Genomic DNA, 15,868 nt, shown 5'->3' on the forward strand with positions numbered 1-15,868 from the left:
GGACAAGAGGGAGCAGAGGTCTGGCTGAAGAACGGTGAAGTAGGGTCTCAAATATCATCAAAGAGGAAATGGTAGGAACAGACATAGTAATGTTCAACTTATTCGCTCCTCTGCAGAGAACCTCATTAAAGGTGGTGAGACCGTCAATGGGAGACACTCTTGAAGGAGGAGTATACGTGGAAGTGGGAGAATAGTCTCTCAAAGAGGTCCTGGTAGAAGGAGAAGGAGAAGACCATGTGAGAGATCTGTCGCCTTCTCTTCGGCGAAGAATGATGGAACGAGACCTATTCCTAGAGCGTCCATGATGAGAACGCGATCTGCGCGGAGTTCTTCTCCTGGAAGAAACCACTGTAGATCTTGATCTACGTGGTGTTCCCCTCAGCACGTGATGGGGATCGTTGACAGGTGAGAGGGAGAGTAGGTGCGAGAATAGCCCGCACCCGGGCTACTAAGAGCTTTAGACTGCCTACGTCGAGGCTCCACGCCAATCTCCAGAGAGCCCTCCGGGGAAACCTGGACAATATGGAGTCCAGGCGACGATGAGGACCTTGATAGTGAATGAGGTTTCCCTCTCTAGCCTCCTCTGCAGGCTCTTTTCCCCTCGACGTCGATGGCCTCGACATATGTACCTCCTTTGACGTTCAACCTTGGTTCTCCCTCGACATTGGGAGGGCTAAGGACCCCACAGCTATATATTATATAAATATAAATATATATATATATATAGCTATTTGCTCCGAGATCCCGCACGTGGGCGGGGATAATTCACTGCTTATAACTATTGATGAGTATCCCCTGGAAGAGAACTCCTAAGTTATTCCTGCAGCGCAATTGCTCCAATTCAATCAGATTATGTGCTGGGTGCTACACCCCAAAATTTAACAGATGGCAAGCAGACACCCAACTAGATATAAACAGTGGCTTTTCCTCCTCGTGAAAGACAAAAAGCTAACTTCAGAGATGAATAAATTCTTTATATTCCAGCCTAGAGAAGAGAAAGTCAGAAATAAAATGGGAAAAGGCGATTAGGAGAGCACTAACAGGAGATGAATGGAAAGAGATAAACGTCTAAGCACACAACACTGCCAAAGCTGCATCAAAAAGAGACACTAAGTAGAATAGCCAGATATTCGTATCACACGCCAGAGAAACAAAGTGGCACACATGCGACCCAGAGAAGAGCACAGATGGCACACTAATTCACATATTACTGCAATGTCCAAAGTTGCAGAGATGCTAGAGCGAGGTCCTAAACACTATTCAGGAAATTTCGTAGACTAACAAGCCCAGATTCTTGGTATGCATTATTCTGGGAGGGGCCTGTAAGCAAATGTCCATTACACTATAAGAGAAGTAAGCTCATGTCTTCACCATTGTGCTCAGTGAAACTATTCATCACAAGATTATGAAAGAAAGCAAACTTCCCAACGTGAGTTATTATACAGAATCTGGAACTATTTGGGCATAGAAAACATCATGGCCACAACAGAGCAAACAACATTATAATATAAGAAGAAATAGACACCATTTCAGACCTACCTATTGACTGAGTAAGAACTAGAATAACAATAAAAATATTGGGAACAGTTAGAGAGAAAAACGGCCAACCACAACAGACAGAAATAACTTCTGTTGCAGAAGAAAGCACCTAAACCAAGACATGTAGAATTAAGTGAAAACTGGGTGTCTGCTTGAGAGGCAGGTATGACGCACGCTGGATTAACTAGAACAGGTTACACTTGCCGGCCAGTGGCTGTGGGCAAATTTTGTTGCAGTTCTATTGTCAAATGAAAACAAAAAACAATATGAACAAATAACATTTGATCTATAATCTATGATTTTCAGCACAAGAAAAATAACCTAAAGCATAAATTAAACATACTTACTCGTTTATCAATATCGCCATGCTGAAGTTGAACGAACCGAGCACTAATGGCAGCAATATAACTTTGCTGATTGGAGAAAGCAACACGGCCAGCACCTTTCGGATATTTCAGCTCTGGATCCGTATCAATTCCTGCATAGCAAACTCCACCATAGAGGCGATCCATAATCATAGCCAATTCCACTATAAAAGAGAAACAAACATACAAGGTTTTGGTATATACAGAAAGTCTGTCAAAAAGAAAATATGCATTTCAAATTCTAGTCAATTGTTTTTTAAACATCAATCCAAATATGCGATTTATTCATCTTAAAATAAAATTTCACACCTGAATCAATTTAAATTTTGCAAACAGATTTTCAACATGATCAGGCACATTCTAATTTTGCAGAAAGTTTTTATCATGGGTTGATCATTTACTTGGTGCACTGTATCAAATAAAATTGTTCAATTCATCTAAGACCTTGAAATTCATGACTAAACTTTCAAAACAATACAGTTAGATCACAAGCAACTGCAAGTAGTCTTAATTAAGATCTAACACTAGGTATCTTTAGCAGACAGAAAGCGGAAAAGTGAAGGGTTAGGAGGAAAGTAAGATAGACCACAATAGAAGCTAATAAAAGGAAAATATAGAGCTAGGGTCCAGGAGAACCACGCCCAGTGTAAAAAGAGTAATAGATGAATATATGACATGGTAGACCCAATACAAAGTCACTTATCTCTATCAGAGTGCAAGGGAAAACTATGGTGAGAGCACAAGCTGCACAGCGGTGACCTCTGACTACTTCGGTGCATCCTGTGTGGAGATATGTATTGAAAAATGCACCTTCCCGGGAACTAGTCTAAGGTTTATGGCCATCAATGAAGATCATGTGATGCAAAATGTAATTCGTCTTTGCTGTCAAAGTAGGAGATGTATTCTTCAACATGACTTTGAAATGGATGCTTTGTCACGCAAGATATGAATGTCAGTGCAGATATCATCAATCCAAAACAAAAAAATCTGCTTTGCACCAAACTTCAAATTAAGTACTCAACTGTAAAGAGTCTTTCAACATCCAAAGACATTCAAAGCTCAGATCAATTTCAGACATTAGATGGCACAGCAGGTGACTTCGATGGAATGTAGGCCATCAACAGTGACTTTTGTCAAGGATGCCTGCCACATTAAAAGTCCTCCATAGCCTTGAAAGAGGAAAGGGATATGGTCAGCCCTGTTGTGGAGCTTCCAACTCCTCTAGTCTGGTCATTAAATCTAGAGTCCACTTGTGCAAGATTTTGATCCTTTCAGCCCAATATATTCAGTCTGTCTCCTGGATACATTATAATATAATTCTGTCCTTTACACCCAGATGGTCAGGTAGACACTACACAAAAAGGAGAGTAGACCGTCAACCAATTTATTGTCTGGGTAGCATTCCACCTTTTGAGAAGGCATCTGTGGAACGTCCCTGGCAAAAAGTGAAAGTGTACCAAAGAGATGGCATAAACCATTGTGAAAGAAAAAAACATGAAATGACAAACAAAGACTGTCAGAAACATCATTAATTCGCAGAGTGACTGGGAAACTTTCAGGAAGGGGATTTAGAGACTGTCAACTGTGCTGCACGGTGGATTGTTGGGGCTTTCGGCACCCTTAAAGTGATAAGGCAATTTTTCTGCATGGGGCACTCCGTTCCTAGAATAATTCACTTCAATTCCCCCACCCCTCCCACCCCCCGTCCCCCACCTCACAGTTTAAAGGAAATGTGGACAGTAAACAAAACTGCTATGGGGTTTTAAAACCATTTTGTTTTCATAGAAAGGTATTTTTGCTGTACGGGCGCGAGATGAAAACAAGCTACTTACCTGTAACTTTAGTTCTCCATATTGGAAGCTTTCATAGATTCACATGCCTGAATCATTCCCCGTCGTCGAGACGGGAGTCTCCGGTATATAAAAAAGCAATGCTTAGTAGTATAGCAAACTGAAAAGAGGCCTAGGCCCATTTCCCTTTTGCAACCCATAGCCTTTGTTCTGTAAAAACGGCCCAAACTTTTCCCTTAAATAATCAGAGCTCCTCACCCTCTAGAACACTCCTGAGAGAACCTTCTGCCCCTCAGATTTTCGCGCACATGTGCATAAAAAACACTCGTGGTGCTAAATCCAAGGTGAGCCTCTCAGGGGAGGAGGGTGGGTGCATGTGAATCTATGAAAGCTTCCAATACTGGAGAACTAAAGTTACAGGTAAGTAACTTGTTTTCTTACTCCAGTATTGGAACTTTCATAGATTCACATGCCTGAATCAGAATAGCGAGCAGTAAGATACAAAGCACATTTCTCTGATACCTTTCATAATCATGTAATACGATTTGAAAATGAAGCATAATATCATACATGTATACATATATATATATAAAATGTGACTTCGTGAAAACAAGAGAAATTACGGATGGAAAGAAGGCTCACCGTTATTGGATGATATTCTGCAGTACCGCCTCTCCCACCGCCGCATCCGACTCCGCGGCTGCCTCCAAGCAGTAGTGCCTGGTGAAGGTGTGCGTAGATGCCCAGGTCGCTGCTCTGCAGATATCCTGGATTGGCACTCCTCCAAATAGTGCAGTAGATGTGGCCACTGACCTCGTGGAATGCGCACGAACTCGTGCATTTAGAGGCTTTCCAGCAGCTTGATGACAGTAGACAATTGCACTGGAAATCCATCTGGCAATTCCCCTTTTAGACAGAGGGAAACCTTTCCTGGGTGCGCTGAAAGCGACGAATAGCTGAGAAGATTTTCGAAAGGTCTTAAGTGTCCTTTAAGTAGAACTTCATACATCTTTGCACGTCTAGTGAGTGCAACACTCTTTCCGCTGCTGTTGACGGATGAGGAAAGAAACGTTTTAACACCAACGGCTCATTCAGATGAAAGTCAGTTGGCACCTTAGGAATGAATTTTGGATTCGTCTTAAGAATCATTCTATATTCCTGAAACTGTAGGAAAGGCTCCTGAATTGTGAGCGCTTGCAGTTCACCTACTCTTCTTGCTGATGTCAGAGCAATGAGAAGAGCCAATTTCCAAGACAAGATTTTAAGGTCCGCCCTGTGTATCGGCTCAAATGGTGGTTTCATCAGTTGTGACAGTACTATATCAAGATTCCATAGTGGTGGTGGAGGCTTTACTGAAGGAAAGACCCTGAATAGTCCCTTCATAAACTGTTTGATGATCCTTGATGACCATAAGGACGGGTATGACGAAGACCTTCTGTAGCGGGATAACGCAGCCAAATGCACCTTGATGGAAGTGTGTACCAATCCAGACTTTGCTAATAGCAGAATGTAAGGTATAATTTGATGAGGTGCAGCAGTAAGAGGGTGAATGTTATGTCTTACACCACAGACAAAACCTCTTCCATTTCATCCTGTAGGTTTTGTTGGTACTGTCTGCTCTAGCTTTGGACAGGATTCTTCTACATTCGTGTGAGATGTTTAGATGACTAAACTCACAGTGTGCAGGAGAAAGGCTGCTAATCGCAAGGATTTCGGGTCCGGATGGAGCACCTGACCCCTGGACATTGTCAGAAGCGATGGAATTGGTCGCAGTCGAACTGGACGGTCCTCTGACTGCCTCAGGAGTTCCGTGAACCAGTGTTGTCTGGGCCACCACGGGGCTATTAGGATCAGTCTGCAGGGCTCTTTCTTGATCTTCACCAGTACGCGGGGAAGAAGAGGAATTGGAGGAAAACCGTAGGCAAAGATGCCGGACCATGCCATGGAAAACGCTTTCCCCCCCAAGATCCCTTCTGGGGAAGCCAGCTTGCGAAGTGCTGGCATTTCCGGCTCTCTCTTGTGGCGAAGAGGTCCACTATCGGCGTTCCCCACCTTTGAAAGATGCTGTCCAGGATCCCCTGGTCCAGCTCCCATTCGTGGCAGGACGATTTGAGCCTGCTGAGAGTATCCGCCTTGACGTTTTGATCTCCCGGGAGGTGTTCTGCTGACAATGATATTCCTTGTTGAAGAGCCCATTCCCAAATCTCCTGGGCCTCCTGAGATAGGGAGAGAGAGAGATCTTGTTCCCCCTCGCTTGTTTAAACAGTGCATCGCCGTAGTGTTGTCTGTTCTTACCAACACTGGTGAACCTCGTATTCGTGGTAGGAAGGCTTGTAATGGCAAGCGGATCGCACTGAGCTCCAGCAGATTTATGTGCAATCGCTGCTCGTGTATCTTCCAACGACCGCTGACCTGAAGGTCCTGAAGGAAAGCTCCCCATCCTTCTAGGGACGCATCCGTCGTCACCACAAATGGAGCCACTCTTGCAAGAAAAGTCAGACCCTGAGATACATTTCCTCTTTGTGTCCACCATTCCGCTGCCTGTACCATCACTGGTGTCACTCGTATTGTGTCGTCGAAGGATCCCTCCGCTTGACTCCACTTAAGATCGATTTGCTCCTGCCATGGGCGCATCCTTAACCTGCAGAAAAGGTACAAGGGGAATGCAAGATGACATTATGCCCAGCAAGGATTTGTACCTGCGGACTGAAAGACTTTCTTTTTACAAAGTCTTGGAAGAGGGACACAATCCTCAGTTGCCTTTCTTCGGAGGTAAACGCCTTGTTGCAGTCCGTGTTTAGTATTGCCCCCAGAAATGTGATCACTCTTGTTGGTTGGAGGTTTGACTTTCATCGTGAAGAGTCAATCCCAGCTTGGCGAACAAGTCTATGCAGGCCTGTGTTGAGGCCCTGGCTTGTACTTTCGATGGTGCTTTGACTAACCAGTCGTCGAGGTAAGGAAATATTTGATGTTTTTGCCTTCCTAACACAGCCGCTACTGGAGCCAGGCGTTTCGTGAACACTCTCGGCACTGACTTTAAGCCGAATGGCAGTACCCTGAATTGGTAATGTCTTCCAGCTACTAAGAACCGAAGGTACTGTCTGTGCGCGGGATGGATCGGCACGTGGAAATAGGCATCTTGCACATCTAATGTAGTCATATGATCTCCTGGGTTCAATAACGGAAGGATGTCCTGTAGAGACACCATCCTGAAAGATTGCTTCTTGAGATAGGCGTTTAAGGATCTGAGATCCAGAATGGGGCACCATTGGAGCTTGTTTTTCTTGAAAAGAAAAAAACGGGAGTAAACCCCTTGGTTTTCCTGGGCCTTTGGTACCGGTTCTATTGCTCCCTTTCGGAGCATTGTCCGAATCTCCTGCCGGAGTTGATGCAGATGGTTGGCTTTCTGATGCATCGGTGTCGTATAAGGGGGCATCTGAAGAAATTCTAGGGCGTGACCGAATTGAACAATTTTTAGGACCCATTGGTCCGTCGTTATTTTCCGCCAATTCTGAAGATGGTGAGCAATCTTTCCACCCAGGGGAGCACCTGACATAGCCGGAAGATGGAGGTTGTCATTGCCGTCGGGTGTTGTCCTTCCCCTGACGGCCACCCCTTCATCTTGGAGCTGATTTCGTATATCCTCCTGATTGACACTGATTGTACTGTTGACTGTAAGGCTGCGATGAGGCAGAATAAGAGGAATATCTCCCTTGTTGATATCCTCCTCTATACGAGGACTGCCCTCTGCCTCTGGAGCCACGAAAATGGGTTTTTCTGTACTGCAGTGTCCCCAAAGCCTTTGCAGCATCGGTATCCTTCTTGATACTCTGCATAGTATCATCAATATGCTTCCCAAATAGATCTTCTCCATTGAAAGGGAGGTCTAGAATCTAGTTTTGCACCTCCGGCCTAAAAGCCGTTGCTCGTAGCCATCCGTGCCTGCGCAGGACTGCTGCTCCTCCCAAGGATCTAAAAGCCGTCGTCGCTATATCCATAGCGCAGTCTATGACTTCAGCCGAAGTCCTCTCCCCTTCCAGGAGAATCTTCTTGGCCTCCTGCTTCTCCGGTTCCGGCACCTGGTTAATGTATGGAGACAGGTCACACCACATTTGCCTGTCGCACCGTCCCAAGATAGGGAGGGCATTAGCGGCTTTCACCAGCAGAGCCGACATTAGGGAAAAACGCCTTCCTGCATTATCCAGCCTTCTGCCCTCTCTGTCTGGAGGTGTCGTGATCGGAGCAGATGTGTTTCTGGACTTCTTCTGTGCCGCCTGAGTGATTTCAGAATCCGGTTTGGGATGACCCAAAAGGCAAGCTGGAGCATCTATAGGTGCCTTATACTTCTTGTCTAGTCTGGCCAGAACCGGTATCACTGTAGCTGGCGTCTCCATGACTTTTAATCCTTCCTCCCAAATACGACTCACTATAGGCAAGGATCGCACAGATTTGCGATACGAGTCCTTGAAGTCATATAAAAAGCATTCCGCTTAATCCTCAGTCATGGTGAGTACAAATCTTAGTGGCTCTCTCCATCAAATTATGAAAACCACCAATGTCTTCTGGTGGAGAATCTACTGGCCTTGGCGCAGGAGTTGAAGGTGAGGGGATGAGATAGTCATTCCATTATGCACTTGGTTCTGCAATTTCTCCATCCTCATGATCCTCATCAGAGGTATCGTGTTGTGACGGTGGTGGTGGAGACCTAGCAGTAGGCTCCGGCAAAATCTCTCTCCTACGCACTGGCATCCCTGGTACAGACCGTGGACGCGGAGTAACCTCTGGAACTTGCTGAGTGGCAGGAGTTGCTGGGAATCTTCTTCTATAATCTTCCAACATGCCCTGGAGGTCCTTCAACAAAGAGGATGGTACACTTGTCATATCCTCACGCTGCTGTTGGTGATATTGGTGCTGATCCTGGGGATGTTCTTGAAAACCCCCATATTCTTCCTCAGAATCGACCTCCTGGTACTTGACTTGCAATTGCGAAGGGCTACTCGCAAAACTGTAAGGACCCTTGTCCTCTTCCTCCTCTGAATCTTCCTCTTCCCGCAGGTGAGATGGGACCAATGGAGATACCTTGCTCGGTGATGTAACTTTTGGTGGTATAGGCTTTTTCCAGGGTACCATTCTTTTTTCTGGTGTCTTTTCTGTCGTCGACGAGCCCGTCGACGAGATTCCCATCGCCGTCGTCGACCAAGTCATCATCATCGACGCCACCGTCGACGTTGTAGTTACCGTAGACGCTGTCCTCGTCGACGCTCCGGTCGTCGTCGACGCTGCCGTCGACTATGTAGATACAGTAACACTCGTCGACGCCCTCGTCAACGGTGAAACCGTCGACGATATCGCAGTCGACGGTAAAATCGTCGACGCTGCCTTTTCACCAGCTTTTACTTCTTTTTTCTTTGACGACGATGTTTTTGTCGTCGACGATGACATCTTTTTCACCGACGGTCCCGTCGACAGCGCTGAAACACTACCTTTCTCCTCAGAAGGCGCAGAGGAAGATCTCTTGATGGTAATCTTGACTTTGAGGCGATTTTGGTGGTTCTGAGGCAGACTTCACTTGCTTTACCTCAGAAGCAGAAACCTTCTTCCCCTTAGCTTTAACTGAAGGGGATTTTGAGGGACTGCGCCCTGAAGTGGTCTTTTTTGGGGCCTTCTCAGGTCTTTCTCCTGAGGAATGTGTCTGAGGAGATCTACTTCTCTTTTGAGATCTCTTAGACGATACAGACTCCTCCTCACTCTCACTTGAGAGGATTTATTTCCTGGCTTTCACCTTCTGGAGCCAAATCAGCAGCCTTCCCTCACGATCCCTCAAGGTTTTATTTGAAATTGCCATTTTCATATTAACATGACTAGAGAATCTGGATTTCATTAAGGACATGGAGGCTGACATTATGCATTATTCCTTTAATGCAGTCCAAGCAGCCGCTTACATCACAATATTAAAAGGTTCCAGAATAGGACAATAGCAAGACATGAAAGGCATAAGGCATCAACAATCTGCCTCTTTTAAATGTGGAGAAAAATAATTTCATGAAACTTGAAACACCAAAACGATCTTCTGATGAGCAGGTTGAAGGAGAAGGAAGAACGAAGGTAAAACCAAAGGCCAGGCGACACACAGTTAAGGAGCGTTTCCTGAAAAGAGAAAGAAGTAAATATCTCTTGAATGTAAAAAATAGTGTCAAGCTTATCAAGCTAAAAGGAACAAGAGATGAAACCAGTACTGTTAATAAAAAGTACAGTAATAAACTAACAAAACAGCATTAAATCATTGTAAGACCACCAAGGGGTGGGATGGGAGGGATAATGTCAGCCTCCATGTCCTTAATGAAATCCAGATTCTCTAGTCATGTTAATATGAGAATCGCAATTTCATTACAAGAATGGAGACTACATTATGCATGTTGGTAGCTTTGTAAAACAACATCAGACATATGTTCAATAGGCTTGCAATAATGACGAGCAAAGGTGTTAGCATTTGACCAGTCAGCCGCTTTGAGAATGTCGTCCAACTTACCTCTAGACCAGAGAGATTTACTGGCCATAGCACCCCTCTAAGGGAGTGAGCTTGAAATTTCTTTAAGTCAATACCTGCTAAACTCATAACCGTCTTAACCCATCTAGCAATAGAGGTCGAGTTTATGCCTTTGTGGGGTTTAACAAAGGATATAAGTAATTGGTAAACATCCTGAGGGTGAAGAGCAAACATTCTGCGATCATACTCTCATGCAGTCCACAACACAAAGTTTTGGCCATAAATCAAAACGTGGGTAAAATATTGAATCAGACATAGCATTGTTCTTCTATAAATCTAACATATGACTCTGAACATGTTAAAAGATCTATTCGAAATCTCCAGTTCCTTGACAGAGACCCTTCTGCATGAGATTAGGCATAGTAAAGTAGCCAACTTAATGGAAAAGTTTTTTTATTTTTATTGAGGAGAGTATTAACAGGCCAGTTATTGAAAAGATCAAGGATTAGTTTAACATCCCAAAAACTTTCATATTTAGGTTTAGCAGGTCTTCTTAAACTAATGCTTTTCATCACTCGACAAACAATGACATTTTTACCTACTGTTTTACCATTGACAAGGACATAACCAGCAGAAATAGCCTATCTATAGCAATTGATAGTTCTATAGCTGAGGCCTTTATCAAATTGTTTAACAAGGAAGTTAACTATGTCAACAATAGGTGCTTCCAAGGAATCCAGGTTCCTTTCCAGGCACCAACGTCCCCAGATTCTCCATATGTTGTTATAGCTGTAGTGAGTGCCTGGGGCCCAAGACTCTCCGAGGAGAGTTGCAGCCATCGCCGAAAGTCCTGACACTCTCCAGGCAAGAAGGGTTAATCTCCTGTTCTAAATTAGAGGGTGAGATCATAAACTCCTCGGTCTACGTCTGCAAGAAGATTCTCTAGGGTAGGAATTAAGAAGGGGGGGGTTGCAAGCTAGTTCTATAGTGGTGGGGAACCATGCTTGGGATGGCCAAAAGGGAGTTATTAGGATAAGGAAGCACTGATCCGGTCTAACTATCTGAAGAACTCTCTGAATCATGGCAAAGGGAGGGAATGCGTACAGCTTGGTTCCTTTCCAAGATTGTAGTAAGGCGTTGACTCCTAGAGCACCCGGGTCGGGCATCCAGCTGAAGTTGTTCTCCAGTTGAAAGGTTAGTCTGCTCGCAAATAAGTCTATCTCTAGAGGGCCCCAGATCTTGTTTAGGGTACTGAACACGGAAACATTCAGTTTCCAATTGCTGTGATCTAACAGGAATCTTGAGTTCCAGTCTGCAGAGTATTCCGCTTTGAGAGCGATCTTATGTTCCAGACAGAAGAGCGATCTTATGTTCCAGACAGAACATCCAAAGTTTCTTTGCTAGATTCGAGCAGTCTACAGATTAGGTGTGTTCATGAGGGCGTAAAGCCCAGTTGTTAGATCTAAATAATTTATGTGGTGATATGATTCCTCTTGTGACCAGATACCACCAGTGTTCTGATTGAGACGGCAAGCTCCCCAGCCATGAAGGCTCGCATATGATTGTAAAACAACTGGTTTTGAACCAAAGATTGCTTTTCCGTTCCAAGCGTCTAGGTTCTCGAGCCACCAGGCTAGTTCCGATTTGGCTTCTTGATCCAGACAGATCCGATCTCCGTACCAGGGCCAGTTCTTAGGGCTCTCGCCTTTACCCTTTGGAGGGCCAGATAGTTGAGGGGACCGGGAAAGAAGGCTTGGATGGAGGAGGAGGGGAGACAAAGAATCCTGCCTAGCTCTCTCAGAGATAAGTCTTGGAGCCAAATCAGCAGCCTTCCCTCACGATCCCTCAAGGTTGTATTTGAAAAGGTTCGACATACCTTACAATCTTCTGCCTTATGGTCTGGATAGAGGCAGTATATGCAATCTTTGTGAGGGTCATCTGTATACAGCCTCTTCTTAGAGCAGGTGGAACAAGCTCTAAATAATCCCTTTTTCTCCTTTTCAGACATGGTAGATGAATAAGGAACTCCAATAACAAGAAATTAGAAGATGAGAGACCTCAAATCTTAGTCAAAATTCTGTTTAAGTAAAGAGTTTGAGCAGAGCTCAAAGGAGACTCCCTAGCACAACGTGCGGTAGAAAATCTGAGGGGCAGAAGGTTCTCTCAGGAGTGTTCTAGAGCACAGCTTTCCAAACTTTTCATGTTGGTGACACACCTTTTTGTGAAAAATATTTCAGGGACACAGTAACGCGAGGAAGCGCAGCGAGTGAGCCCAAACCACCTATGGTGGGTTCGGGCCCCACACCCCACCCCACAGACACACCACCCCACAGACACACCACCCCACAGACACACCCACCCCACACGCACACACAACCCCCCCACACAAACCCCCTAACACACCACACCCTAGCACTCGGATTACTATATTTCCTATGGTCGTTATGCTCCAGGTGAAATATATTCCCCTTTTAGGGCTGCCAGAGTCTACCAATATGTGGGAGGTTGAAACGTGTTGAAAATATCCTACTGGACTTGTTTGGAAGGAATTTCTCCGTTATTTTCATTACTGAAAAAGTCCACAGAATGTTGGCACAAACTCCTGTGCCAGGGCAAAGCAACAACCAATACTTGCATACTGCCGCCTGAATTAAAGAGATAAAGATGTCACCCTGCATATGACCAGAGAAAATGGAGCACTGACGCCTCAAGATCTGAACATCTCCATGTAACCAGATTTTACATCCAGGAGGCTAAGAAAATATTTGCACCTGTCAAAAAGAAAGTACAATAGCAGGTAAAATATGCTAAGCCTAGCGTCGCTGCAGTGGAGAAAGCTTTTTGCTGCTCTTTTTTGGCACTGTTCGATCTTGATTCAGCTGACCGCATGTTGATGAATGAGTAATAAGATTAGACAGACCCATCTCTGAAATGATGTAATTGTTACATTTTGGTCGATTTGACAAAAGGCTCGGGCGATGAAAAGGTACCACACAACTTGAAGACATATGTCCTACCAGGGGATTTGTTTAAAATGAGGGAGCTAAGCAAAAAAAAATGCCTGCATATCACCTTCACCTTGAACAAGAGAAAACAAATACAATTAACTTCGTTTAATGTTGCTGCATGCTCGATTTTCAAGTTATAAGAGCTATTCAGCGTCTGTGACTTTCGGAAAAGTACAATTGGATTTTTTTTACAATAGTTGGGGCTTATTTGCGACTGCTTGTGGTGCTGAAAATACACCAGGCACACCGGATTACCCCGGTTAAAGGCACGCTTGTTGGAAACTCACTGCAGTCACCACTGATCAACTAAATGGTCTGGTAATTCTCCTATATTGCTTTGCATTTAAAATACATTTGAAAGGCGAAAAGTAGTGTCCTTTCATATTCTACGCAGAAGTTTAAGGCTGGCTCTGCCCAAAAAAATGTGGCTGATTGAAGGTGGGAAGGCAAAACAGATCATTGTTCGAGTGGACAAGCATTACATCACCTACAGCACTCTGCCAAAGAAACTCCAGAGAGCAGAGCAATCTTCGTTCTATTCAGCTTCAGAGCTGTCCACCTGTGGATACTCCTGCATCCGAAAGGGCTTCAAGCCCCCCCCCCCCCCCGCTCACAGCCGCACCCGAGCACTTCACAGGTCGTTAAAGACCTGTGCATGTTAATGGGGCTTTGTTATTGTTATATCCCTTCTAAGAGCCCCTGCAGCCCGGCTCTGCCGATTGCCGGCAGACGTCAGATCGCATCTCGCGACACACCTACATATGGGGCGCCACACAGTTTGGAAAGCTGTGTTCTATAGGGTGAGGAGCTCTGATTGGTTCAGGGAAAGTTTGGGCCTTTTTACATAACAAAGGCTATGGGTTGCAAAAGGGAAATGGGCCTAGGCCTCTTTTCAGTTTGCTATACTACTAAGCATTGCTTTTTTATATACCGGAGACTCCCGTCTCGACGACGGGGAATGATTCAGGCATGTGAATCTATTAAAGTTCCAATACTGGAGTAACAATTAAAAGCCAATGCTGCGCATTTTTTAGTATTCAGTTTTACTTAGGTCTGTCCATTACAACCACTTGCTTTCTGCCACCATCCTCTTTCAGTCATTGGCATGAGACTGTCAATCATGTCTTGGCTCAGCTGAGTGGAGTATTCATATTTCATCTAAGGCTATCTGTTTTGTTGTATCCTTCTACATCTTATCAAGTGCTTGCATTGAACTGCCAGAGGGGCTACTTTACAACTAGTCTTCTCTACAGTTCTGCTGACTGCCTATCCTGTGTCTTGCTCTAAAGTGCTGATGCTGCATGAAAACAAGTTACTTACCTGTAACTTTGGTTCCCCAGTATTGGTAACTTTCATAGATTCCCATGCTTTGTATCATTCCCCGTCGTCGGATTGGTAGCATCGGTAAATAGAAAATACCATAGTAGTAAGCACAAAGTGAAAAAATAGGCCTAGGCCTCATCTCATTTTGTAGCTTATCCACCTCTTTTTGTAAAAGAGACCAAATTCTTGCAATAGCCAATCAGAGCAGCCTCACCCCATAGAACCTTCCTGAGAGTGCCTCAGATTTTCGTAGCCGTTGTGAACAGCAACATCATTGGACAATAAGGCTGAGCTTTCCCAGGGGAGGAGGGTGGGCGCATGGGAATCTATGAAAGTTACTAATACTGGGGAACCAAAGTTACAGGTAAGTAACTTGTTTTCTTGCCCCAGTATTGGAACTTTCATAGATTCCCATGCTTTGTATCAGAATAGCTAGCAGTAAAGAGAAAGCGTATTTTGTCATTTGTATATCTATAAATGTCATACATAATCCTGATAAGAAAACAGACACACATTGGCATCACAAAGCAGAACAACGACAAGTAATACAAAATATGCAATACAGGAAGGCGGGATAGAAAGGAAAGCTCACCGACTTATTGGAAAAGGTTCCTCAAGACCGCTTCGCCCACTGCCGCATCCTCTTTCACAGAAGAATCCAAGCAGTAGTGGCGAGTGAAGGTGTGGACACTGCTCCATGTCGCCGCTCTACATATGTCCTTGATCGGAACACCTGAGAATAGAGCCACCGATGAAGCCATTGACCTCGTAGAATGAGCACGAACTGCTCGCTGAAGTGGCTTTCCTGCTTCTCGATGGCAAAACTGGATTGCACTTGATATCCAGCGGGAAATGCAGGGTTTAGAAATTGGACAACCCTTTCGCGGAGCACTGTATGAAACAAAAAGCTGGGAAGACTTCCTGAACAGTTTTGTCCGCTCCAAGTAGAACTTGAGACATTATGAATGTCCAAAGAATGTAACGCCCTCTCTGCTGGCGTGGAGGGCCGCGGAAAGATCACCGGCTCATTCAGATGAAATTCTGAGGGGACCTTTGGAATAAATTTAGGATTTGTCCGCAGGATGAGAACATCATTCTTAAATTGTAGAAAGGGTTCCTCAATTGTGAAAGCCTGGAGCTCACTAACTCTTCTAGCCAATGTCAGGGCCAAGAGAAGAGCCAGTTTCCATGATACAAACTTCATGTCGGCCCTGTGAATAGGCTCAAACGGGGCCTTCATTAGATGTGACAGAACCAAATTAAGACGCCAGGCTGGTGGTGGAGGCCGGACTGGAGGAAAAACCCTGAACAAACCTTTCAGGAACTGTTTAATGATCCTCGCAGACCAAAGGGAAG

At 44.7% G+C, this 15,868-nt stretch overlaps 1 protein-coding gene across 8 annotated transcripts in view; it reads right to left on the reverse strand.

Moving 5' to 3' along the window:
• CPEB2 (cytoplasmic polyadenylation element binding protein 2) overlaps positions 1-15,868 on the reverse strand; it is a 211,270-nt gene that overhangs the window by 37,247 nt on the left and 158,155 nt on the right. For all 8 annotated transcript variants that reach the window (XM_078678458.1, XM_078678461.1, XM_078678453.1 and 5 more), the window contains one exon: positions 1,887-2,068. In XM_078678458.1, coding sequence (XP_078534584.1) covers positions 1,887-2,068 — 182 coding nt within the window. The remainder of the gene's footprint in view (positions 1-1,886; positions 2,069-15,868) is intronic.

The sequence above is a fragment of the Lissotriton helveticus genome, chromosome 2_2 (assembly GCF_964261635.1).
Source record: "Lissotriton helveticus chromosome 2_2, aLisHel1.1, whole genome shotgun sequence".
NCBI classification, from domain to species: Eukaryota; Metazoa; Chordata; class Amphibia; order Caudata; family Salamandridae; genus Lissotriton; species Lissotriton helveticus.